Below are 24,102 nucleotides of genomic sequence, written 5' to 3' on the forward strand. Positions count from 1 at the left end.
TGTACACAGATGAAAAGCAGTTCGAATGGAGACTAAAGTTTTGTCTTCTGGACTCGGTCTCATTAAAGTGAAACAATTCACTAAGGCTTAAGGGGGTTATTTACTATTCTGAATTATGACTAAATTAGGCGTATTTCAGGCACAGATGGCGGCACAATGGTTAATTGCACCGCTTTCTGCAACTTTTCCCCGCTCACGCCAGGCCTAAAATTGTGGGCATGGCATGTCCAAGGAAGGGCTGGCAGGCCGTCTCATTCATCATTTTGTAGGCCTATTTTATGCGTAGAAAATGGTCTAAATGTAAGACATCTCGGAAGCTACATTTCGAACTGGCGCTGGATGTGTCGAAGTTATGGAGAAGCCTGTCCCTTTTCATAACTTCGTCGATCCACCGCCAGCTATGGGGCTTTATTAAGACTGGCGTCTAAAATGCAGTTCTTAATAAATATGCCCCCAAGTATCTATATAGATACTGGATCCATTGTCAATTTACTGCTGCCATGAGGGAAAGATAACAGTTAGTATAATAGTAGGTGTAGAATTTGGATAACAGTACATATGGCAGCTTTTTTTTTTCTCTTGATAGTCCTACATAAAGATGCCCATAGCAGATGCTCTTACTGAGTCACTCATCCTCCTTCCCTCTCGGACTACAGTGATTGAGTGATAAAAGTCAAGGGAGACGGTTTGCTGTGCTAAAAGTCCAAAGAACGATCTAAAAGAGCCGAGCCAAGCCAAGGAACAGGAACACAGTGACTTCAAAAAAATTATATCCAGAAAATCATCCACCAGAGAAAAAAAAATACATTGAATATTGGCATATGCTGTTAATATGTGCCAAAACATTTTTTGATGTAAGTGTCCCTTTGCGTGAGGTTTATAGTTGAGTGCTGTAATAAAAAGTAACTGGCAAGAATGAAGAACTTTTTGCCACCTTGTTGTTTGTCCTATTCAGTGAAGTGGTAATTACATCATTAATGCCTTAAAGGGGGTTTCCCGAGATCCTGATATTGATGTCATATGCTCAGGATAGGTCATCAATAACAGATCGGCAGGGGTCTTCAGTGTAATCAGCTTTTTGAGGACGCCAGTGATCGCAAAGGCCTCCTCGCAGTTTACCAAGCACAGCACATTGGATAGTGGCTATGCTTTGTATTGCAGCTTGGCCTCATTTACGTGATAGAACTGCGCTGCGCCCAAGCCAAGCGACTGATAAACGTGACATCACTGGCCTAGGTAGAGGCTAAAGCGCTCGTTGGAGTGCCGCTGCCTCTTGAAAGAAGCTGATCTGATATTGAGGCCATATCTATATCGAGGAAAGGTCATCAGACTCTCAGAAAACCCCTTTAAGTAGCAGGCCAATTGTCATTTTGGTCCCTGCCCTCCAAGAGTTGTAACCTTTTGGTTTACTGCTCTATTCACATAGAGTGTTTTTATTTAGCAGGACAAGTCTTTGTGGGGTGAAACCATGGTTCTTTGGGTTTTGTTTTTGAGGCGTTCACTGAGCGCTAAAAATGACTGAAGACCCTTTTCTAGGGGACAGTAAAATTACTAGAATACCAATTTTATATACACTTAAAAAAAAAGAAAAACCTTTGAACAGGAACGGAGCCTTGGATCAACCAAAGAAACAGTGTTTTAATCAGGTGAAACACAGCTACTGGTCTATGCAAACAGATGGATACTGAGGTTCCTGGTGACAGATTCCCTTTAAACCACTTGTACACTCGCTAACATTACCTTCTGGGTTTTAATCGGCCCAGCTCTCGGCTGCTTTTGTCTCTGCTCTTTTGGCTCAGGTAGAGACTCAGTTTTTTCAGAGAGGGACGGTGTACCTTCATTGTCACTACTGCTGGATGCAGGGGCACCAAACTGAATAGCTTCTATTGTCAAGTCAACAGAGACATCTTGGCCATTTTTAGATGTCTGCAGCAGAAAAAAAAAAAATATATTTTCCAAATTAGGATGAGCAACACATTCTATATACACTGTAAGCAAGCATACAGTCACCACATAATGTGTGTTAAACAGTACCTCGGAATTGGTAGCGGACACAAAACCTGTTAAAGGTTTATTCCAGGCACTGGAGGATGGCGGCTGAGGAGGATTTATAGGTCCCACTGAAATGAAAGGCGTAGGAAATTAATCTATACTAATATACTTTGTTATAACTGCACACAACTTTCATATTAGTAGTATTTAATTGCTTAACACCTTTGATTACATTCCCAGGCTCCAACCCTTTAGGCTATATCCACATAGTCAGAATGATCATTTAAATAATCCACGGCAGAAAAGCCGAAGACAAACTACGATCTCTGCAGCAGATATGACAGCCCATCAGTGGCATTGTAATCCAATAGGGCTAACCCGTGTTTTTGCCACATACAATCAGCAGGAATAATGAACATGGAAACCTGTTCTACTGAAGGGGACTAGCAGTTGTAATCACCATGCACCGCCAGTGAAGAGGCCGGAGCGCTCATGCCTCTTCAAACAGCTGATCCGTGGGGGTGCCTGGAGTAGGACCCCCGCTAATATGATACTGATGACCTATCATAATACAGTAAACTTTACTTACATTTCTTGGACAAGTCATTCAGAACACTTGGGGCTGTCATTTTGTTTTCCCACAGCTCTGTTCCCAGAGTACTGGGTGGCTGTGATGGAGGTTGTGGTTTTACAGGTCCAGAAAATTCTGACCCATTTGTGGTTGGCTGTGTTTGAACAGGTGCCGGAGGTTGATTTGAAGGCATTGCTGCAGGTACCGCTGGGGATACATTTTGAGAAGCGGTAAGCCCCGAAGATTGGGCCTGTAATGCCGCTGCTTGCTGCTGCTGTTTCTTCACAAAACGAGGTGGAAGCTTAGAGTTTTGGCCTCGCCCTTTCTCACCAGAACCTTTTTTATTCCAAACCTAGAAGAGCAACACAACGTTCAAAAGAACAATCCGAGATATTAAGTAGAACATGATTACATAAAAATCTGTTCGATTAGGATTCTGCATGGTAATTCTTTCTACAGTCTGTAGATGCCCCATGTCTGTCTCTTGTTAGAAAAGCCCTGAATGATTATCTGTTTATGGCAAATAAGGCCCGTACAAACCTGCAGAATTTGGCCCAGAATCCACGCCCCAGAAAAGGACATGTTTTTGTCCACTGAAAACAAAGGGAGGCAGTTTCCATGTGGCCACCCAGTGGTTTTTGGCACAGAATCTGCAGCTGTCAACACTCTGTAAATGGCCGCTCTATTTCAAGTTTTCCATTACCCATGGGATAGCGGATAACTACTAGATAGCTAGGGGTCTGTCTGCTGACACCCCCATCGATTGCGAGAACAAATGCAATTAATGGAGAGGCAGGTCCAGCATGTGCACTACTGTTTAATTCATCTCTATGGTAATGTAAGGGATAGAGTATAGCACTCTGCTATTTCTGGCAGTACCCCTTGTCCTTCTGATCAGTGGAGATCCCAGCAGACACCCACCGATTTAATAGTAATCCACTATTCTATAGAAAGGGTATAACTTGAAATCTCTGGATCCTCTTTAAGAGATTATCCAGCCAAGTAAAAAAAAGAAAAAAAGGCCTTTAAAATAAGTAAAGTTCACCTTAATGATGCTATTCTAACATTTCCGAGTTCCCTGCAGTCTCTACTTCATGGTCTCCTGACAAACCTAAAATGACCACTCAGCCAATAAATAGCTAGGGAATTGTCGGCCGGATTGGCATTCAGAAATATATTCAGCATTTACTATATTGTGGTGTGTATTATTGTGAGTTCTTTATATATATTTTTTATTATTTTGTCTCCCCTTTTTAACTTACTGTCTGACCCGGCGCAATGATAAAGCTAGGTTCAAATCTGCAGTGGAGGTCCATTAGGAGCCTCAATTGCTGACTACGGCTAAAAATAGGAAAGAAAAAGTGCATGCAGTCGTCATTTGTCCAACAGAATACAGCAATTCATAACTGAAACCTAGTAGATCCCTTTCCAATCAACGGGCCCCCGCGGGGGCTGCTGTTATACTTTTTTTTACAGCATCGAAGATGTGAACCCAACCTAAAATGGTAGGCAGCACTCATTTCCCCGACATGAGAGAAAAATAAGTAATCAGGGGGCCAGGATGATTTCTAATCTATGCTAATATGGAAATATCGGTGATCGGACAACACTGTATTGTGCAGTAGACCTCATGTATGAGCGTAGCAGAAAGTGCTGCATGAGAAGTACTGTACAGGGCAACTAGGTCAACATTATACCTGTACCGTTTGCTCTTCCTTCTTTCTGCGTTCTTCATCCTGCAGACGTTTCTGTTGCTTTTTGGAGACCACTTCTGTGAAACCATCATTGAGGTTGGACTGAGAGTCTTCTAGTGTAGTTACTTCAGGGTGATCATCTATTATCACAACACCTGAGACCAAAGATAACACTTAAAGGGGTTCCGTCATGTTAAGTATATTAATTCAAGGGTAAAAGATGGTTATTTAAACCTGATGCTTCCTTGGTAACGTATTCACAATAGTTCAGCCGACCATGCAGGTGTTCGGACTAAGGAGAGGTGAGAAAGCCACTGGTGGGAGCTTATCTCTCCCCTGAGAACAAAGGGATGCGACATGTTGAAAACCAAGAACCAGAACAGTAGGGACACTCCGTTCACAAGCTCCGGACAAAATTAAAGGCTTCAGGGACTAGGGTTGTCTCGATACCAAAATTTTGATTTGATTTTGATACGATAAAAAAATACTCGATACCATTCGAAAAAAATAAAACACCAAAAAAGCCACATGCATTCCGCATTTTATGGAACGTCCGGCCCATAATCGAACAGTCCTATCCTATTTTTTGGGGGGGACAAGGTGACTAAAAAATGGCGAATCACGCATTTATTTATTTTCAGTTACAGCGTTCACCGCATAGGAGATATTTATTATTTTAATAGTTTGGGACTTGGCGATATGTAATGTTTATTTATGGTTTGTATATTTTATATGTAAAATTGAGAAAGGGGGTGTTTTCTACTTAATATTTTGGTGGTTTTAAAAAATGTTTTACTTTTTATTTAATAACAACCATTTCCCCCTTAGGGGCTAGAACCTGTGATCTTTTAATCCCTTGTCCTATTTACCTTAATAGAGCTCTATTAGGGTGAATAGGACTTTGCACTCTCCCTGCTGCTCTGTGCACACAGCAGCAGGGAGCTTACCATGGCAGCCAGGGCTTCCGTAGTGTTCTGGCTGCCATGGTAACCAATCGGAGCCCCGCGATTAAACTGCTAGGACTCCGATCACAACTGCCACCAATGAGGAGGAAAGGAGGGGACCTGCCACCAATTATTTAATACTGGGGGGGTTGGGGGGTGCGCACTGCGCCACCAATGATTTAATGCTGGGGGGTTTGGGCGGGGTGCACTGCGCCACCAATGATTTAATACTGGGGGGGGGGGGGGGGGTGTTGGGGTGGGCGCACTGTGCCACCAATAATTTAATACTTTTGGGGGGGGGGGGGGGGCACCCCTGCGCAACCAATGTTTTTAAACCATTAATACAAATACAGGACGCGGGTGCCGGCGGCAGAATCACATGGCTCAGGTGACGCATCTAAGGGGTTAACTGCAGCTGATCGTAGCTCCCTGCCATAGAGGTCGAGTGCTGGCTATGCGATTCTGTCGCCTGCACCCGCCTCCTGTATTTGTATTAATGGTTTAAAATCATTGGTGGTGCAGTGGCCACAGCCCCTCCCCTCTCCTCTCATTGGTGGCAGCGGCACAGAGGGGGGGAAGAGACTCCTTCTCCCCTGTACTGCTTTCAGCGCGCTCCATGTTCTCTGATACTAGGCTGTGCAATAGTGCAGCCTAGTATAGGTAAATGGCAAATGCCGGTATCGAATCGATACCAGTACAAAGGTATCTATTGGGTATCGATAATTCGATACCGGGTGCAACCCTATCAGGGACAATGATCTTATAGGTATGGCCAGTTTATATTAATTAACCTGCAAACTGCAGATGTCATTTGTGCTGAATAACGAAAGAAGTCTCAGGTCAAATAGTTAAAGTTATCAGTGAATCAGTTAAATATAAAATACCACCTTATTTTGGAAAAACAATGCGAAGTAAAGAATGCCAATATAAATATACTAAAAAAATAAATAAAATAAAAAGCGTACTGGCATAGTTGTTTAGGTCAAACTGTGACAAGGCATCTACTTTCTCTTTAGGCTTCTTCACAACTAGCTTAGGCTCTTCTTTCTTCTTGCCAGGAACATCCTTGGTGGCTTTTGATTGGGCTGAAGTACTGCCATCTTCAGAATGTGGGTGATAGTTGTGATAGTGATGATGAGCATTGCTGCTTCCACCAGACTCTACTGCGTTTAATCCTGAAGCCTGTTCATCAAATGTCCTGATAGTACAAGAGAAAAAAAAAAAGAAAGAAATGTAAATGCATTTAGAAACAAATCAGCAACAGAACACCACAGTATAAAAGAAAAGCACACTAGCGCCATCAACATAACAGAAGCTACAGCAAATGTCTCACCCTCTTTTCCCCCTTTGTAATGATGTTGCACTTCGTCTTTCGCCTCTGGGACCAGAGTAGTGCCTGCCGGGTTTTGGAGCACCACTATTGCCACGACGATTCTGGCGATCCATGCCAGGTCTCTGACTGGAGAAACTTCTTTTTGCACTTTCACGCTTGGGTGGCGATTGTGTCAAACCATCAGTTGTTTTACTAGGAACAGGTGACTGGATTCTAGCTGATGCTGCTTTGCGCTCATCCCTCTCCCTTCGTTCATTAAAGTCACTACTTTCAGAAGCGGTTTCCCATTCTTCATTGGCCTGATCAGAAGAATTATGATTAGACAAGTCTGGAGTCTTGTTGCCTGAAAAGTCTGATGGGAGTTCATGGACAGTATTTGAAGCTGGCACTGCTTGATTAGCAGTTCCACTAACTTCTACTGGTTTGCCAGCATCTTCTCTCTCTCTTTCTTTTAACCGTCTAAATCGTGGTGGCTTATCCTGTCTCGGCGGTCTTGTGGGCCTTTGCCTCCTTGGTCTGTCCCTTGAGGGGTCAAACTTGCGCTCAAACTTAATAAGTGGTCTCTTATCACCGGAGGGTAATGTGTGGTGCTCCTGATGTCTGTTTTCACTTTCATCCATTCGTGGAGGTGGTGGTGGTCTTAAATCCTGCTGTCGTGGAATCCACTGATTGTCTCTGTAATTGGATCTTCGTGGTGGAGGAGGGCGTGTTGGACGAATGCCGGGTTCCCTGCCACCACGACGGAAACTTCCAGCTCCTCTTCCTCTACGAGATGGCTCACCCTTTGGCAAGAAGCCAGGCTTTGTTCGCATGTCATCTTCTCTAGGGAAGTGTCTTTCTGGTGGTCTGACTTCTGCCCTTGAAGTTCCAGCTTCTGCCTTCAAAGCAGAAACAGATTTAGGTGCTCTTTTAATATCAGTGCGCTCATCTCTACGAGATTTGCTTCTACTGGAAGTCTCCTTATCCGAAAGAGGAGTGTCACTTGCGCTTTCATGAACTTCACTATCAGAGTCTGTTTCAGAACCATGTTGTCTTCTCCTTTTGGGCAAGACCTCAAAATCTGAGCTTTCACTACGCGTCTCACTTTCATCCCTACGCCTTGCTGCTCCAGGAGGACCTGGTTCAGAACGGGGCTTAGAATCTCTGTAATGTGGATATTCTCTGTTTTGTCCTCTACCTCCCCGTCCCCTACCTCCATAGGAACCCCTATAGCTCCTTCCCCTGGAATAATACTCTCCCCTGCCTCGACCTCTATACCCCTGATCAGGAAACCAGTCTCTGTCTCTAGCCTCTCTCCTGTAAGCTCTTGGTGGATAAATTGAGTCCCTTCTATGTGGGACCGTTGCATGTGGGGGCTGAGATGCTAATGGAGGTTTAGCATCTGGTTTAGGCTTTTCGGGTGGAAGTTCTTTATTTTCCTTGCTAACCGGACGCACTATTTTATCCTCCTTATTTGGCTGTGTAGTTGCAGTTGGTTGGGCAACGGGCTTAGGTATCGAATCTAAAGTGTTTTCCAATGACTTTTCTGCATGTAATGTGCTGGTATTTGACACTTTAGGAAGAGTAGCAGCGTCAGGTGAAGGTTTATCTTGCTCAGCTTTATGTATTGTAGACACCGAACTTGGCACTTGCTGCTGTGATAGGGTTTTCTTTTCAACTTTCTCTGGCTTCATAGGTTTTTCATGTCCAGTCTTCTCCTCTTCCTTTTCTTTTCTCATTTCACGCTCCTCTTTCATATCACGAAGAATAGGCTTTTTAATGGGACCAGATCGCCTGACTGGTCTATCCATACCTTCTTCTCGGCTTCGGGATCCTGGTCTCGGGCCCCATCTTGTTTCAGACTTAGGTTTGAAAGGTTTTTCTATTTTTGATATATCTAGTGGCTTAGAACTCTGAAAACTCTCTTTTCTTTGTTTTTCGTCTGTGGTTTCTTTTGTAGTTTCAGGCGGCCTAACAGATACTTTAGCATTCATCTGTACTGTATCTACCCTCCTCTCTTCTTGCTTCTGAGTGTGAGCAGACTCACTAGATAAAGTCCTGGTTAACATAGGTTGAATATCAATGTGAGATGCTTCATCAGTAGGAGCTTGCTTCTCTGTTGGTTCATATGCCGATATTACTGTGTCTTTCTCTTCCGCTTGAGGTAGTTGATTAGGTTCTGTATGCCTTATAGATACACTGTGAAGATCTGGCTCTCGAGTTCTTGAAAAGAAATCCGTTTTGGGCTGAGGGTCAAATGGACTATGCTCCAGTGAGTAGTTTTCAGTGATAACATCTTGGTCCAGTGGCGTTTCAGACCTTAGTAAAACAAACATCACAGTAAATATAGATATACAAAATGTAAATCTAAACAAATGTTTCAGTATTCCAAAATTGCATTAGTGTTACCCAAAAATTCCCTACTTGGAAAGAAAACGGCAAACCCTAAAAAGCTATTAATACCCAACATTTAGAGTAAATAATTTTTATTGGTATTTCAATAAAGCACAACAGACCCAACATTTAGCTCACACTAGTTGCTCCCTATTAGCACACTGTGCATGAAAATCTTGCAAGTGTAAACTATTTAATACCAGTTTTTTTTATGTATTTAACTTGTGAACACAATCTTCACAAAAAATAAAAAATTCTTTATACGATGATTTTATGGTTACTTAAAGAGAACCTGTCACCAGGATTTGATGTATAGAGCTGAGGACATGGGTTGCTAGATGGCCGCTAGCACATCCGCAATACCCAGTCCCCATAGCTCTGTGCGCTTTTATTGTGTAAAAAAACCTGATTTGATACATATGCAAATCAACCTGAGATAAGTCCTGCATGTGAGATGAGTCAGGGGCAGGACTCATCTCAGGTTAATTTGCATATGTATCAAATAATATTTTTTACACAATAAAAGCACACAGGGCTATGGGGACTGGGTATTGTGGATGTGCTAGTGGCCATCTAGCAACCCATGTCCTCAGCTCTATACACCAAATCCCGGTGACCGGTTCCCTTTAAAGGGTTTGTGCCAGCTCAGACATTGGTGGTAAATGGCTACAATATGCCACCAATATCAAATAAGTGCAGGTCCAAAAGCGCTGGCTTGGCTATTTTTGAAAGTCCCATAGAAATGAATAGAAGGCGCACTGCACAAGCCCGGCTAGTGCTCTGTTCACCTCTATAGGGCTGCCAGAAAAAGCCTAGCCAGCTCTTTGCTATTTTCAAAACTCCTATAGAAACGGAGGGCGATCACACACAAGCGGCTGTTCTCCATTCATTTTGCGGGTTCCGTTTTAGAGACAGATGCGGGTCTTAAAAGGCGGTAGCCACACCTATGTGTGACATTGGTGGCATATCCAAGTGAAAACCCCTTTAAAGCTCATCTTCATTTGAAAGACACCTAACAGGTTTGCCCTTCCAGCAACTTTTCATGCAATTCTAACAGTATTTCTGGCACAAACTCTACAGCTCTAGCATATTTACATCTGAGTGAGGTTTGTAAGAATGTATGTTCCTGAAATCAAAACCACCTTATTCAGATGAATGAAAGTCAGACAAAGACACTTCTGCCACGTGTGAATACGTCCCTATACTGTTTGATTAAGGCCGCAACTTGACAAACCCTACCGGTAATCTTCAGGCTCTTCTGATTCTTTAGTAGAGGAAGAAACCTGTGGACTGTCTGGGTGCGGGTAGGGCTCTGCTCCCCACATCATGCGAGGCTCAGATATTGGAACACCGTGGTCTCTAACGGATCGAGTCATATGTTCATACGGTTCAGAAGCAGTTGAAGGTTCAATTTGCTCACGTCTCATTAGGGGTTTGGTTGGTATCATCCCTGTATAATCAAAAAACAAAATGTATATAATCTTAGTACAATCCTGATGGTAACAGGAAAGTTATGCATAATGTTAATTCAGTATTAAAGTGACCAGAGAGAAACCCCAGTGATCAAAACACAGAAGTCAAACAAATATACCAGGATGCATCGGTGGAATGTCCATTGCCGGCCTTCCAGACATCATTCGAGGATCCATATAAGGTTGCATCATTAACCAGCGAGGATCAAAGGCCATGGAAGCCAAATGTTGAGGATGTGGTCCAATAGGCTGGTACAGAGGCCTGTGTTGTGGTGGAGGGACAGGGCTGCTAGAAGGTTGGGACTGGGCTGGCTGGGATAGCACACCTTGCTGCTGTTGCTGCCACTGCTGCTGTTTCATCTGTTCCTGAGAAAATAAAATAAGCAGCAAACTAATTACTCCGCTGAAAAGTGAAGGCTTGACTGAAACCAATAATTTTGGGATTAATTTTGTTCACCAATGGCTATTCAGGGTAATTTAGACTCCTCGCAAATCAGATCTTCAGACACAAGATATACTAACCAGGGATCGACAGATTATCGGTTTTACCGATATTATCGGCCGATATTCAGGATTGACAGTATCGGCATCTATTTTGCCGATATTCCGATAACGTATGGGGAACACAGATCGCGCTGCTCTCAGCGCTCTGTGTTCCCTCAGCAGCACAGGGGAGAAGGAAGCAGTGTCTCCCTCCCCCTGTGATGCTGCTGCCGCCAATGAGAGGAGAGAAGACAAGAGGAGGGGAGGGGCTGTGGCCACTGCGCCACCAATGATGTTGACTTACTCATTCATTCGCCCCCCACCCCCATATTAAAAACATTGGTGGCGCAGTGCGCCCCCCACCCAAGCCCCCCAGTTTTAATCATTGGTGGCAGTGGCCACAGGGTCCCCTCTCCCCCCCTCCTCCGATCGGAGCCCCAGCAATGGAAGCCTGGGGCTCCGATCAGTTACCATGGCAGCCAGGACGCTATTGAAGCCCTGGCTGCCATGTTCAGCTCCATGCTGCTGTGTGCACAAAACACAGAGCAGCAGGGACAGTGTGAGATCCTATTCACCCTGATAGAGATCTATCAGGGTGAATAGGACAAGGGTTCTAGTCCCTAAGGGGGTTAAAAGTTAGTAAAAAATAACCAAAATATTAAGTATAAATAAAGAAAGATTTACAAAAAAAAAACAACTACATATTAACAATAAAAATATTCATTTTCAGCAGATGTGTGTAGGATTTTTTTTTTTTTTTTCAAAAATGAAATTTCACAGAATATCGGTATAAATTATCGGCTATCGGCCTGAAAGTTCACAAATTATCGGTATCGGCCCTAAAAAAATCAATATCGGTCGATCCCTAATACTAACGCATACATCCCATGTAACATGTCATATTTGATGTTCTCATCTGTGCTCCCCTCTCACAGAATGAACATAGAACCGACTGAGCTCTTGATGCCTTTTAGGTCCCACTACCTTCATTCGGGAGAAGGCAGGCCACAACATGCACTTTAGTCTACAGCTCGTCATCTCTCACAAATAAAGCAGACATGGCATGATAGACTGACAGCCACTGTCAATGTAAGTGGGCTACAAAGCACACAGATCCAGCTTTCTAGAGCTACTTTGCAAAACCTGCATAAACATGTAGAGAACTGTACCTGCTGTCTCTGAAATCGTGGAGGCAGAGATTTTTGAAACTGTTTAGAGTATCCAGAAGAAAGTGGTGGACGTGTTTGTGTTCCACTTTCAGATTCACTCTCGTGTGGCATCACAGGGGCTGAAGCTGGTGATGGAGAAGGTGGAAGATTAGACATTGAAGGTGGCGGAAGAACTGGTGCTGGCAGCTGGACCGGTATGGTTGGAGGGGTGTCCGCTCTGTCACTTGAAAGACTATCCTTCCTTGCAAATGGTGGTTCTTCTGCCACTACTGGAAAACAAAAAAAACATACATTGCCATGTTTAATTGGAATAAAAGGGCTTCACCTGTAGTGATTGCCCTTTTGCAATTCGTCTCTACTCATACTTGTCTCGATTTTATTTTTGTTCTCATGTTGCAAATTAAGGCTGAGAATGCCACCCACCACCATCACATAAACCTGTGTCTGACTGTGAAACAACCGGCCTTAGTAAGCGCCCCCCACTCACATCCTATTAGGAGTAAGATACAACAATCAACAAGACCCACGCTCTTGGCTATGCCCATAGGCTACGTTCACAGTTGCAGTTGGATATCACTGCATTTATGCCAGAAAGCAGCCAGATCACCATCAGACCCCATTGTAGACAATGGGGATCTGGCAGTGAACTGTAGAACCTGGCGATGCTGGATGCAGTGAACTTTGTCAGGCTTTTCTCAGTCATATGTTCACTGGAGATGTGTACGAAGACTTAGTTGGAAAAAAAATAAAATAAAATGGATCAGCAGGAATTAACCATGTTCTGAGCAAGATTTCTGACACACACAGGAAACCCTGCAAATTGAGCTTTATCTAGTGTTACTTTTATCACTCATTTCTAGGCTGTGTTCCTTAATTGAGTTATTGATGAATCATGTCCTTTTCCCCCTTGTATTAGTCTACGACACATTTCCTACCTAGCTCAGAAGTCTTGTCTTCTGAAACACTGGCACTTTCACTTTCCCCTGGTGGTTCAGTATCAGACTCTGGGATCACATCTTCCTTTTCTTCATGGTGTACTGGAGTCTCTGGCTTTTCTGGCCTCTCTGGTTCCTTCTCTTTTACAGGCTCTTCATGAACAGTGACATCCTCTTCCTCCTGAGGGACAGAGGGCTCTGGAGTGGACTCCTCAATCACTGGCTTCTCCTCAAGTGGTTTGTCTGATGCAGGTATCTCAGGAGATGTGGCTGCTGTAGCAGGAGCGAACTTCTCATTCAAGCGCTTTAACTTTTCTGCACAAGCAGCTTTCCTTTGCTCCTCCATTCGCCGTTCCTCTTCCTCGCGTCTTTTACGGGCTCGTTCTACAGAAGCAGAAACTTCAGCTTGTTGTTTCCGTCTTTGCTTCCACATCTCATCCTCACTGGGACGAGACTGCAAAGGTGCTGGTCTTGACGGTGCGCCAGGGCGACTTTGAGACGGATGCTACAACATTGAAAGAAAATTGATTGGCACATAGGTATCATACTCTGTAAAAGTACTTCGTTTCTATAAATCTAAAAGTGAAACTGTAGAAGAAAACAAGACCAGACATGGCATCCGTGACCTAGGTCGTCATTCGGATTAAAGTTAGGCTTCAGGAAATCGAGCTTCGGATCAGAGATCCAAAGTCGATTCGTTCATACACTTCAGTTTTAATGCTGAGACCCGTGTCCGTACAGCATTAAAATGTATTGCCACAGCGAGACTTTGGTGAATTAATGCGGTATTCATTTCTGCATCTATAAAAACATTTAGAATTAGGAATCCAAAGTCAGGTTTGGTACAGAGATACCAGTCGGTACCTAACCCGACTTCGGTTTCCTAATTTTAAATGTTTTTAAAAACACACGACTTCGGGTGAAATGAAGTTTGGCTCCACAGAGCCAAAACCTTTAAATGCTGTACAGAGACCGCATTAAAGAGGACCTGTCACCAAAAAATGCAATGCAATCTGAAAGCATTATGTTATAGGGCAGGAGAAGCTGAGCGGATTCATGTACATATTTGTGGGAAAAGATTCAGTAAAAGTTGTAATTTATACATTTATCTCTCAGCTTTTTCTACCTTCTGTGAACAGCATCGGTACAGGAGGTAGGCGTTATCAGTGACTGACAGCATTGTGTGCATACAGAGACAGCTGTCAGTCACATAACACCTCCCTCCTGTACCGATAGCACTTCAGGGCTGCAGATAGAAACAAGCGAAGCTTGATTCGCTCAACACTAATTAAAATATATAAAGCGCAAGTTAAATACAACCCTTATACCCCATTAACGCTGCTCAATTAGAAAAGACCCCAAGCCATACCTGCGGAGGAGCATTTTTTGGTTGCAATAGAGGTGGAATATTCTTATCAAGAGATAGTAAGGATGGAGGCATTTGGCGTCTATCCTGTAACATGAGAAAAGTGTAAAAAAAAGAGTGGCATCTATATTAAAAGAGGCACTGTACAGAAATGTAAGAAGCAATGGCAGGTGTGGCTGGCTGGACCTGGGGGGAAGTCTCAGAGATTGATGCATATTTGGAATGGAATGGTCCTAAGGGGATTTGGAAGGTAAGATGTAAGAGAATTGGAGCATTTTTGTCCATATCGAGGGAGATGACCAAACGGAGAGCGGGAGGTGGGGAGGGAGTTGGGGGGGACAGGGAGATTTAATAAAGGTTTATTTGATGCAGTGTAATTGACGTGCTGATTTGGATAAAGTATGATTGATTTAACTGTATTGATATCCTATAGTCATATAATGTACGGTTAATCTGAATAATTGGCTGTATGTAAAACCTTTAATAAAAATGATCTGAAAAAAATAAATAAAAATAAAGTGTTTATAACTTTAAAAGACGTAAAAACCGTATCGCACCCGGATGCCTTCAGTTCTTCACACAAGCCTCATTCACCTCTATGGGGCCAGGGCTGCATGAAAGTGCCTTTTAAAAAGATACATGCATTGTGTCCAGGTTCTTACATATACACTGGTCTAGAAATAGTGTTAGTCTAGCGGCCATATTGTGATGGGAAAATACTGATTATATGTGGTTTTTAACTAGAAATGAAAATACATATTCTAGGCCTGGCTGATCATTCTCTCAAAAAAGCAGCAGAGATAATAACAGTCCACCTTTCCAGAAATCTGGACGACAATAGGTGGTGTCGACCTGTCAATCACTCTTCATAATACTCCTCCATCTGTTGTCAGGGCTGCAGCCACCACAAAAGGGATTTGTAAGGATAAGGCAGCCTGTCCAGTTTAAGACTAATGGTCCTCAGCTGGTCACAAATAATGTCCCAGATGTCAGCCAACCCATGTGACCCTTCCTAGTGTCACCTACAAAAACAGAGCCTTTCAGTTTTTTAAACCTTCAGGCGAATATTGTATAAAATTGTAATGCGTCACCCATACTTTTCCTCCAAAATAGATATCAGTTACATTCTTTTTCTCGGTTTTAAATTTTTACGTTTTTTTTATTCCATTTCCACATGATTATGTGAGAAGCCTTCTAGCATTCAGAGACATGCTTTACTGCTGGGCCATAGACACAATAGTCTGGAGCTGACCTCACTGACTTCTATGGGAAAGCTCTGTGACCTGAGCAGAGGTCATTGTACAGGGAGGGAGTAGATAAGCTGCAACCATTGCCTATTATGAATGGTGGATCCTGTGTCTATAAAACAGAGGTGGTATCTTTCATTGTACTCCTGCCTGTGATGTCAGATATCAGAGGACTACTGATGATTGCTACAGAAAAGGAAGTCTCAACATATTAGGGTTAAGAACCCTTTAGACGGCTGACATTACTGGGAAGAGGAGTTTCTATGAAGATTAGGGGTTGTTGGGCTCTGAAGAAAAAAATTGGGGACGGCATGGTGTGTGTGTGTGGGGGGAGGGGGGGGAACGACGATGACACGTGATCTGCCAACCCAAATTCCTGCTACCCGCCATCCGTAAGAGGAAGGGGACGTGTGATCTGCCAACCCAACTTCCTGCTACCCGCCATCCGCTACTCAGTGGTCACGTGCCGTGTCTGCACATGTCACCACTGATTGGCACATGACATTTCCGGCCAGGTGTAGCACAAGAGGCATGGACATGTGCCACGGTAACGAGACCGGATGTTTGTCCCCCCCCCCCCTCCAATTCACAACGCGCCCAACCATTCCCATTTTTTCAAGGCCAAGACATCCCCTTTAGGCTATAGTGAAGACAGAATTAGCAGGCATTGCTCATAAGTGTGCATTATATGGCACAATAAATAACCTACATAAAAGCAGTAATTAGCCACCGCCAATTTACAACACATTTTATAACACGAACGCACAATCCAACCTACCTGTGTATCAGGAGGTGGACCCTTCCCAAGGAGAGATTTCTGCCCGGTAGGTGCTTGTGAAGAAGTACTGGCAGACCGCTCTTCTATTTCTTTGGAGGTTTCTGTATTATCATTAGATTTTGATGGAACCTGCTCTGTTTTTGAGATGCGGTCGTCCCTAAGTACAAAAGTTTCACAAATGTTTTAATATTAATATTTATTGAAAACATTAAAGTCTGGACAAATATAAGAAGCCGTTTAAGATGTTCACGTTCCATTGGTCAGAATAGAAATCAGAGCGACTGTTGGATGTGTAACCAGTATGTGTGTGTGTGTATGGGCAAGCTGTGGATCTGAACCAACACCAACGGAAAGCTGACACACATACACAACTAGCACTATTCAAGATAAAAAGCATGTAGATATAGATGTAGACTTGATACCAGAGAATGTGTAATGTATATAGAATGAGAAATATATATATATATATATATATATATATATATATATATATATATATATATATATATATATATATATATATACACATACATATACATACACCCCTATTGATTTCAATTAAACACTGAAGAACTTAGTGTCTATGTCAGCAGATCTGTACCTATGACACTGGCTGACTCGTTACATGTGCGCTAGGCAGCTGAAGGATCCGTGTTGGTCCCATGTTCATATGTGCCCGCATTGCTGAAAACAATCATGTTTTAATATATGCAAATGAGCCTCTCTGAAAATATCATGCCTGCCCCTGGAGAGGGAGCGGCAGTTGCGGAGAGAGCAGAGCCTCTAGGTGTAACAGCAACGCCTCCATTGCTCCTAGAGGCTCATTTGAATATATTCGCAGCAATGTGGTCACATATGAACATGGGGCCAACACAGATGTCATGCGCTTGGCAGCTGAAGGCAACTCGTTGAACATTGTCTAAACACTGTTAATATATATTCTGCAGCTCCTTCAACGTTGGAAACGGCAGTGTTTAGATGGTTTAACACCAAAGCAGTTACCTATGCATAAAATGGTATGAACTACAGGCACAATAGATTCTCACTAAAGCACAGCCCTCATCGTCTAGTGGCAACAGGGAGGGTTGTGGGCGTCAAACATGGACCGCTAAATACGCCTACATCAAAAAAGGTCTAATGGAGTTATCCAGCTGATTCGGCAAACATCTGTAACCAAGAGTGAAAAGCCAACTTGACCATTGCACCCCTTTCTTCAAGAACTGTGTAGTTGCTGCGCAGACGCTACCTCCTGCAAAGCTCATAGGCGAGGATGCAGGTCGGACCCCTGCCAATCTGACATCGATGGATAGGCCATCAATATCTAAAAGTTCTGGAAAACCACTTTCACAGTTCGAAGCAGCAAGGCCAAGATGTTGTACAAGAACAGACGTCGTGCGCGCAGGCTGGTACATTCACAGGTTTGGCCTTCAATTATGAAATTTAAGGAAATGTACTTCACTTTTGTGCAACCATTTCACATAACTAATAGTTACTGCAGTAAAGTTATAAGAAAATGAATATATTTTTTTTAAATCAAGACTTGGACCCCAGTGCTTCACTCTGTAGGCAAGCTGTGTGTGTGGAAAGACACTGTACATAGCAAAACCAAGACCCCATGGTTTAACTGCGTGTAGGTGCAACAATTTATGTTACACCAATTTTTTTAATTTTTTTTATTTTTAACACCGGGCCAATTTATTATATCTTGATAGGTAATACATTTCTAATAAACCTATAGATTCTAGTCAAGAATAATAAATGTAACCATTGAGTAGCTCATACATGTAGCTCCAACCTGCGCTGAACTGTACTCTGTTTAGTCACAATGCAGTTGATATGTGACCGCAGCAAGCTATAGCTTACATACTGTACATTTCCATTGCTAATGGAGATTGAGCTGCCATCGTCAGAACTGAGCGGAGCAGTAGGGACAGTAGTCAACCCTCATGTGGTTAGCGTGACCAAAATAAAATACAGGGGAGAACGCGTGAAGAGTACAAAAGCAAGATTTTAATTCAAAGTACAAAAAAGGGATAAATACAAACAAATGAAGAAAAAAAAAAATACAAAAAAGGTCTGCAAGTCAGACAAGTACATTACATGATCATAAACAGTTTTACAGCGGATACATGAATAAAAGATAAGAAACAGAGGAGGATTACCGGCTTTCCGATTTATCTTTCTGACCAGGAGATTGCTCATCATCGTCACTGAAGTTAAGTTGCTCTGTGTAATCTACTTCACTCTGTTCCCCTGCAAATGATAAAAAAAAAAAAATATGTATCACATGTCTCATTAACCCCCTTCCTAAAAGCAATTTTCTTTTTTCTCTTTCTTTTTTAAACCCCCCTGCCTTCCTGGAGCCTTTAAAGAGTAACAACTTTTGATTATATTTTTGTTAAGGTGTCCCTAATGCCATAATAAACACTTTTTTTAAACATACTTTATTAAGGCCCTTTGTATTTTTAACTAGCAGAAGGACCCGGCTTCGCACGAGTATATTTTATCTATTTCACTTAATGTTTGTGTGTTTCGTTAAAAGATACAGTATCCCCCATGACAGTGACCTCTACAGCACCTCGCCCCTTAACACCGCAGACCATTTTTGCAAAAGTGACAACAGGATGTGCAACCACATTAAAGGGGTTGTCCAGTTTTCTCATATTGAGGACCTATCAGATAGGTGGGGGTCCGACTTCCAGCACCCCCCTTGTGAACAGTAAAGAGAAACAGCTGATCAGCGGAGTTGCCAGGAGTCAGACGTTTGCAGATCTGATATTCATGACATTTCCAGAGGATAGGTCATCAATATGAGAAAACTAGACCATTTAAAGTGCCAGTGCTTTATACCATGCCATACTGTTAACAGCACTGAATAGGGGATGGGGAGTCAGGGTTATTCTGCCAGATTCTGCTACTGCACTGGAGCTTCACTTTAAAGTGCTCTTTTTATTGTATTGCTCTATATACAGCAGAATAAAACTTCACATGCACACTACTCCTGATGGGAAAATATCCCTTCATAGTGCTGTTAACAGTTTAGCATGGTCAAAACTTGTCAGACTCGCTTTAAAATTGATAGCCCATAAAGATTAGGTCCAACTTTTATGCTACTGTAACAAATGGTGGATGCCATTCTTAGTTAGAGCCCTGCAGCTAGGGATGTGCAAAGCAAGCTTGGGATCCTATATCCAAAGTCACTTCGCTCCAAACTTCATTGTAATGCTGTACATAGATCAGTCTCTGTATAGCATTGAAATATATGGGCTCCGGTGAGGCAAAGCAGTTATCACTGAATCATGTATAAATGCGGGACTTGATTTTTCAACTTCAAAACCATTTCAAAACTTGGTTCCAGAGTCGGCTTCAGTACCGAGGTACTATTTACAGAGGTACAGACTTCGGAGTACTGTTTTAAAATGGTTTTCAAGTTAATAAATCAAACGTCGAAGTTATTCACCGAAGTCTTGAAAGAGTTCAGTAATAACTCCTTTCGCCTCGCCGGAGCCCATACATTTTAATGCTGTATGGAGATGGATCTCTGTACAGCTTTAAAACAAAGTTTGGATCGAAGCGACTTCAGAGCCAAGATCCAAATCTCCCTTTTCTCATCCCTACCTGCAGCTATACAATTTGCTTCAGCATACTATAAGACAATGGGAGCATATCCTAGCGATATGCCCCATTGTTTATGATGAGACAACCCCTTTAAGGAGCTTTACAAGAAATACATTGTATATTCACCTCCGTGGACTCTAGAAACGGCAATCTGTAAAAAGGGGCGTGTCAATGAGGTCGATCCTGCACTGATGTTTTAGCAATATGCCATTAATGATCCAGAAAGGAATATCCTTTTGATGACAGCATGTTGTAACTAACGATAGAATACTGGTAGTTGGTTCTGAAAGGGTGCATTATACATGAATGTAAATGTCCTCCAGTGACTGCTTGTTGGCCTGATACGGGCAGCACGGTGGCTCAGTGGTTAGCACTGGCGCCTTGCAGCACTGGGGTCCTAGGTTCGAATCAGACCAAGGACAACATCTGCATGGAGTTTGTATGTTCTCCCCGTGTTTGAGTGGGTTTCCTCCGGGTTCTGCGGTTTCCTCCCACACTCCAAGACATAGTGATAGGGACCTTAGATTGTGAGCCCCATTGGGGACAGTGTGATGCTAATGTCTGTAAAGCGCTGCGGAATATAGTCACAAGCGCTACATAAGTGCAAAAAATAAATAAAAATAAATAAATTTGTCATCAGTGATTAGATGACATCAATGTCCAATCGCATGCATGTTCTGAAGAAAAGGTACCCATTGAGCACCCATTCAAGCTACGATGGACCAGAAGAGACCACTATTTGAAAACTGGATGTCTCAAAAAACAAAAAGTTGCCTAAATTGTGAATTAATGTTTCTGTGAACACTCACGTTATAAATGTAAGATACCCCAGAGGATAAAATGTCACAATGATTTACTCAAAATAAAATAAGTACCTGCCCAGCCTTCATCTGCTTCTGTGTCCAGATTATCCAGCTCTTTTAGTTCACTAGCACTAATAATGGAGGGGCGTTCAATGCCCTCTGCAGCCCAGGCTTGTGGTCGTCGAGGCTGTCTGAAAACATCAAATCATATAAATAAATAAATCTTCCAAATGCCCAATGACATTTGATATCTGGTTTAGAAAGCATCTCGAGTCAGAGTACTAGAATTAAAGCGGTCTTTGAGATTTTTAAAAACTTGGCACAGAGCAGTGGGCTATATAATTTTTTTTTATTTTTTATTTTTAAAGTTGCCTTTTAAATATCCAACCGCTCGAATGCCACTGTTCGGTTACCTCCAATAGTGTCAGGTCAATCATTCACGTGATTGCTGCTGCTGCTATTCACTGACCTCAGCAGTCATGTGCATGAATGGCTTGTAACCGATGAGGCCGGTGAATGGCAGCTGTCATAGGAGTCAAGGACATGAGGCCATTGATGCGAGATCAGTACAGACCTCAGTGAATAGGAGTGGACCATGGTGCAAGAGCAGCATGACATTAAAAAGGTGAGTAAGGGGTTTTCCTTCATTTTAGACAGCTCCCCAGCTGAAGTTTTTAACAGTGTTTTTTTGGCTTTTCATAGGTCATCAGTATTTGATTGGTAGGGGTCCAACACATGAAAAAATATAATTGAATGACAAAAATAATCTATTGTATAAAAAAGGTAAGATGCACTTTAAATTTGCTCACCTACAACATAGATCATACATACATCACAGCAGTAAAACGGTCATATTACCTGTTGGTCTCTGATTGTGGAGGATATTTAGTTTGTCCTTGCACAGGGGGGAACGGAAGTCGAGGATAGGAAGGGAACATCTGGTGAAAAAAGGTCAATTCAGGAAAAATCAGTATACACGTTTTTCTTTATTTGCCAGCATGACTGCCATGAAAGTAGTAACCATGAACGGAGTCACATACTTTACATAAAGACTAGCTACATATAGTACAAATAAAGCCATCTGCTGGAATTCAACTACAATAAACCGACTGGATATTTAATGTCCTTTTTTTTAACAAAAATAAAATAAAAAATTCACAAGTACATCTGAGAACTGTACTAAAATCACCTAATAAAAACAATTAAAAGGGTTTTCCAAGATTTTAAAACTGATGACTTATCCTGTGGATAGGTCATCAGTACCTGATCGGTGTGGATCCAACAGCCGGGACCCCCGCCGATCTGCTGTTTGAGAAGGCAGAGGTGCTCGCAGCAACGGCATTTATTACTCTCATGGCCAAGGCGCAGCTCATCCCCATTGATGTGAACAGGGCCGAGCTGCGATCCCAAGCACAGCCGCTACACAATGTACAGCACTGTTCTTGGTGAGCAGAGAAAAGGCCAAGGTGCTACTGTGAGCGTCGGGTGTTGGACCGCCACCGATCAGTTCAAAAGTCCCTGAAAAACAACTGCATAATGAAAATAATCAGCACAATGAAATGTGGTTACTGCTGGGTACACAGCTATCCATGTAGTAAATATACCAAGTAAGAAAATACTTGTGCCTAATGAAAAATGTTAAACTACTGACCAAACACCATTACAATAATCTTCCCCTCACTCAAATGTATTGTAATAAACCAGAAACCTTACTAAAGAGACAGTCACTTACATTCCCAGCAAATTGAGGCATCATGCCTCTGTACTGAGGAGGTAGGCCGGGTTGCTGTCCATTCAGTTTAGGCTGTGGGGCAGCAGTACGTTTATCAGCAATCTTGCTCTGATCCGCAGCACTAGGGAGAGCAGGATGGGACAATCCTTCCTCTCCAACCGAAGCGGCATTTTCCTGGTCAGAGGGCGCTAGCGGTGTTCCAAGGTTCCTCCCTCCACCTTCCCGCCAACTGGCCACATCAGCTGTGTAGACAGAAAATGCAGTAAAAATCAAGTATTTTTAAGAAAAATAGAAAAGACACAATCACAAAAGCAAAAGGATACAAAATGGCTGGATTGTTCACTTCTGATGGCCCAAAGTACCCCAGGACTGTGGTCAACAGTAACAGAAAACTACTAAGTAATCTTGGCAGTCAGATCGGTGGGTAATTGTACAAAGAACAAATCAGCCACAGAGACCCTGTTAGTCATATTTAAAGAGGACCTTTCACCGCTCCTGACATGTCTGTTTTAATAGCTTTGTGCATTCCCCATGTGACAATTCTGGAGCCTCTCTATTCTTATGGCTCTATGGCTACTTTCACACTGGCGTTTTGGCTTTCCATTTGTGAGATCCGTTTTTCACGGATCTGTTGTTCCGCATCAGAGTTTTTCTCTCTCTGATTTAAGTCCTCTTCTGTTCAGTTATTGCACAAAACATATCCGCATGCTTTCCATACTTGATCCATTTTTTGCGGATCGGAAACAGTAACTTATTATTCACCAAACAGATGAGCAATATGGGCTAGGCATAGTATTTTTACAGTAGGGATGCGCAAAATACAGATGAAACACAGATGACATACGGATGTGTTCCGTATTTTTCGCGGACCCATTGACTTGAATGGGGCATCGTGATTTGCGACAATAGGACATGCACTACTTTTTCGCGGAAAGTAAATACGGAAACGGAATGCACACGGAGTACCTTCTGTTGTTTTTGCAGACCCATTAAAGTAAATGGCTCCGCATACAGTCCACAAAAAAAAATAAACGGAAGCGGCAAGAGAATACGTTTGTGTGCATGAGCTTTAAGTCTGACATATAACAAAGCTCTTTTTTTTTTTTTTTTGACCCTTTCAGAATGTTTGAGTTTTCAGGAAAGTATAGAGAAAGGCTACAGAATGAACCATCAGAGCAGCTCTCTAATGGGTTTCACTAAAGAAGCAACAGATCCAGTGAAAATTAAAGGGAACCTGTCATCAGGATTTTGGGTATAGAGCTGAGGACATGGGTTGCTAGATGGCCACTAGCACATCCACAATACCCAGTCCCCATAGCCCTGTGTGCTTTTGTGGGAAAAAAAAACAAAAAACGATTTGATACATATGCAAATAAACCTGAGATGAGTCCTGTCCCTGACTCATCTCATGTACAGGACACATCTCGGGGGAATTTGCATATGTATTAAAAAGATTTTTACACAATGAAAGCACACAGAGCTATGGGGACTGGTTTTGCGGATGTGCTAGCGGCCATCTAGCAACCCATGTCCTCAGCTCTATACACAAAATCCTGGTGACAAACTGTTGAAAATGAATAAAGACAAAGTGT

General features: G+C 42.6%; 1 protein-coding gene across 8 annotated transcripts in view; it reads right to left on the reverse strand.

Moving 5' to 3' along the window:
- The window catches only part of PRRC2C (proline rich coiled-coil 2C), a 75,154-nt gene that overhangs the window by 24,153 nt on the left and 26,899 nt on the right, over positions 1-24,102 (reverse strand). For 5 of the 8 annotated variants that reach the window (XM_040408649.1, XM_040408648.1, XM_040408647.1 and 2 more), the window contains exons 6-21: positions 22,511-22,752; positions 21,637-21,716; positions 20,851-20,969; positions 18,520-18,610; positions 16,358-16,514; positions 14,336-14,419; positions 12,967-13,471; positions 12,032-12,300; positions 10,499-10,745; positions 10,147-10,357; positions 6,535-8,832; positions 6,167-6,399; positions 4,261-4,412; positions 2,582-2,915; positions 2,035-2,120; positions 1,741-1,926 (exon numbers count right to left, since the gene is read on the reverse strand). In XM_040408649.1, the coding sequence (XP_040264583.1) occupies positions 1,741-1,926; positions 2,035-2,120; positions 2,582-2,915; positions 4,261-4,412; positions 6,167-6,399; positions 6,535-8,832; positions 10,147-10,357; positions 10,499-10,745; positions 12,032-12,300; positions 12,967-13,471; positions 14,336-14,419; positions 16,358-16,514; positions 18,520-18,610; positions 20,851-20,969; positions 21,637-21,716; positions 22,511-22,752 (5,294 nt within the window). The remainder of the gene's footprint in view (positions 1-1,740; positions 1,927-2,034; positions 2,121-2,581; positions 2,916-4,260; positions 4,413-6,166; positions 6,400-6,534; positions 8,833-10,146; positions 10,358-10,498; positions 10,746-12,031; positions 12,301-12,966; positions 13,472-14,335; positions 14,420-16,357; positions 16,515-18,519; positions 18,611-20,850; positions 20,970-21,636; positions 21,717-22,510; positions 22,753-24,102) is intronic. The other 3 variants (XM_040408645.1, XM_040408646.1, XM_040408650.1) reach the window with 3 other exon arrangements.

This window comes from Bufo bufo, chromosome 9, assembly GCF_905171765.1.
Source record: "Bufo bufo chromosome 9, aBufBuf1.1, whole genome shotgun sequence".
NCBI classification, from domain to species: Eukaryota; Metazoa; Chordata; class Amphibia; order Anura; family Bufonidae; genus Bufo; species Bufo bufo.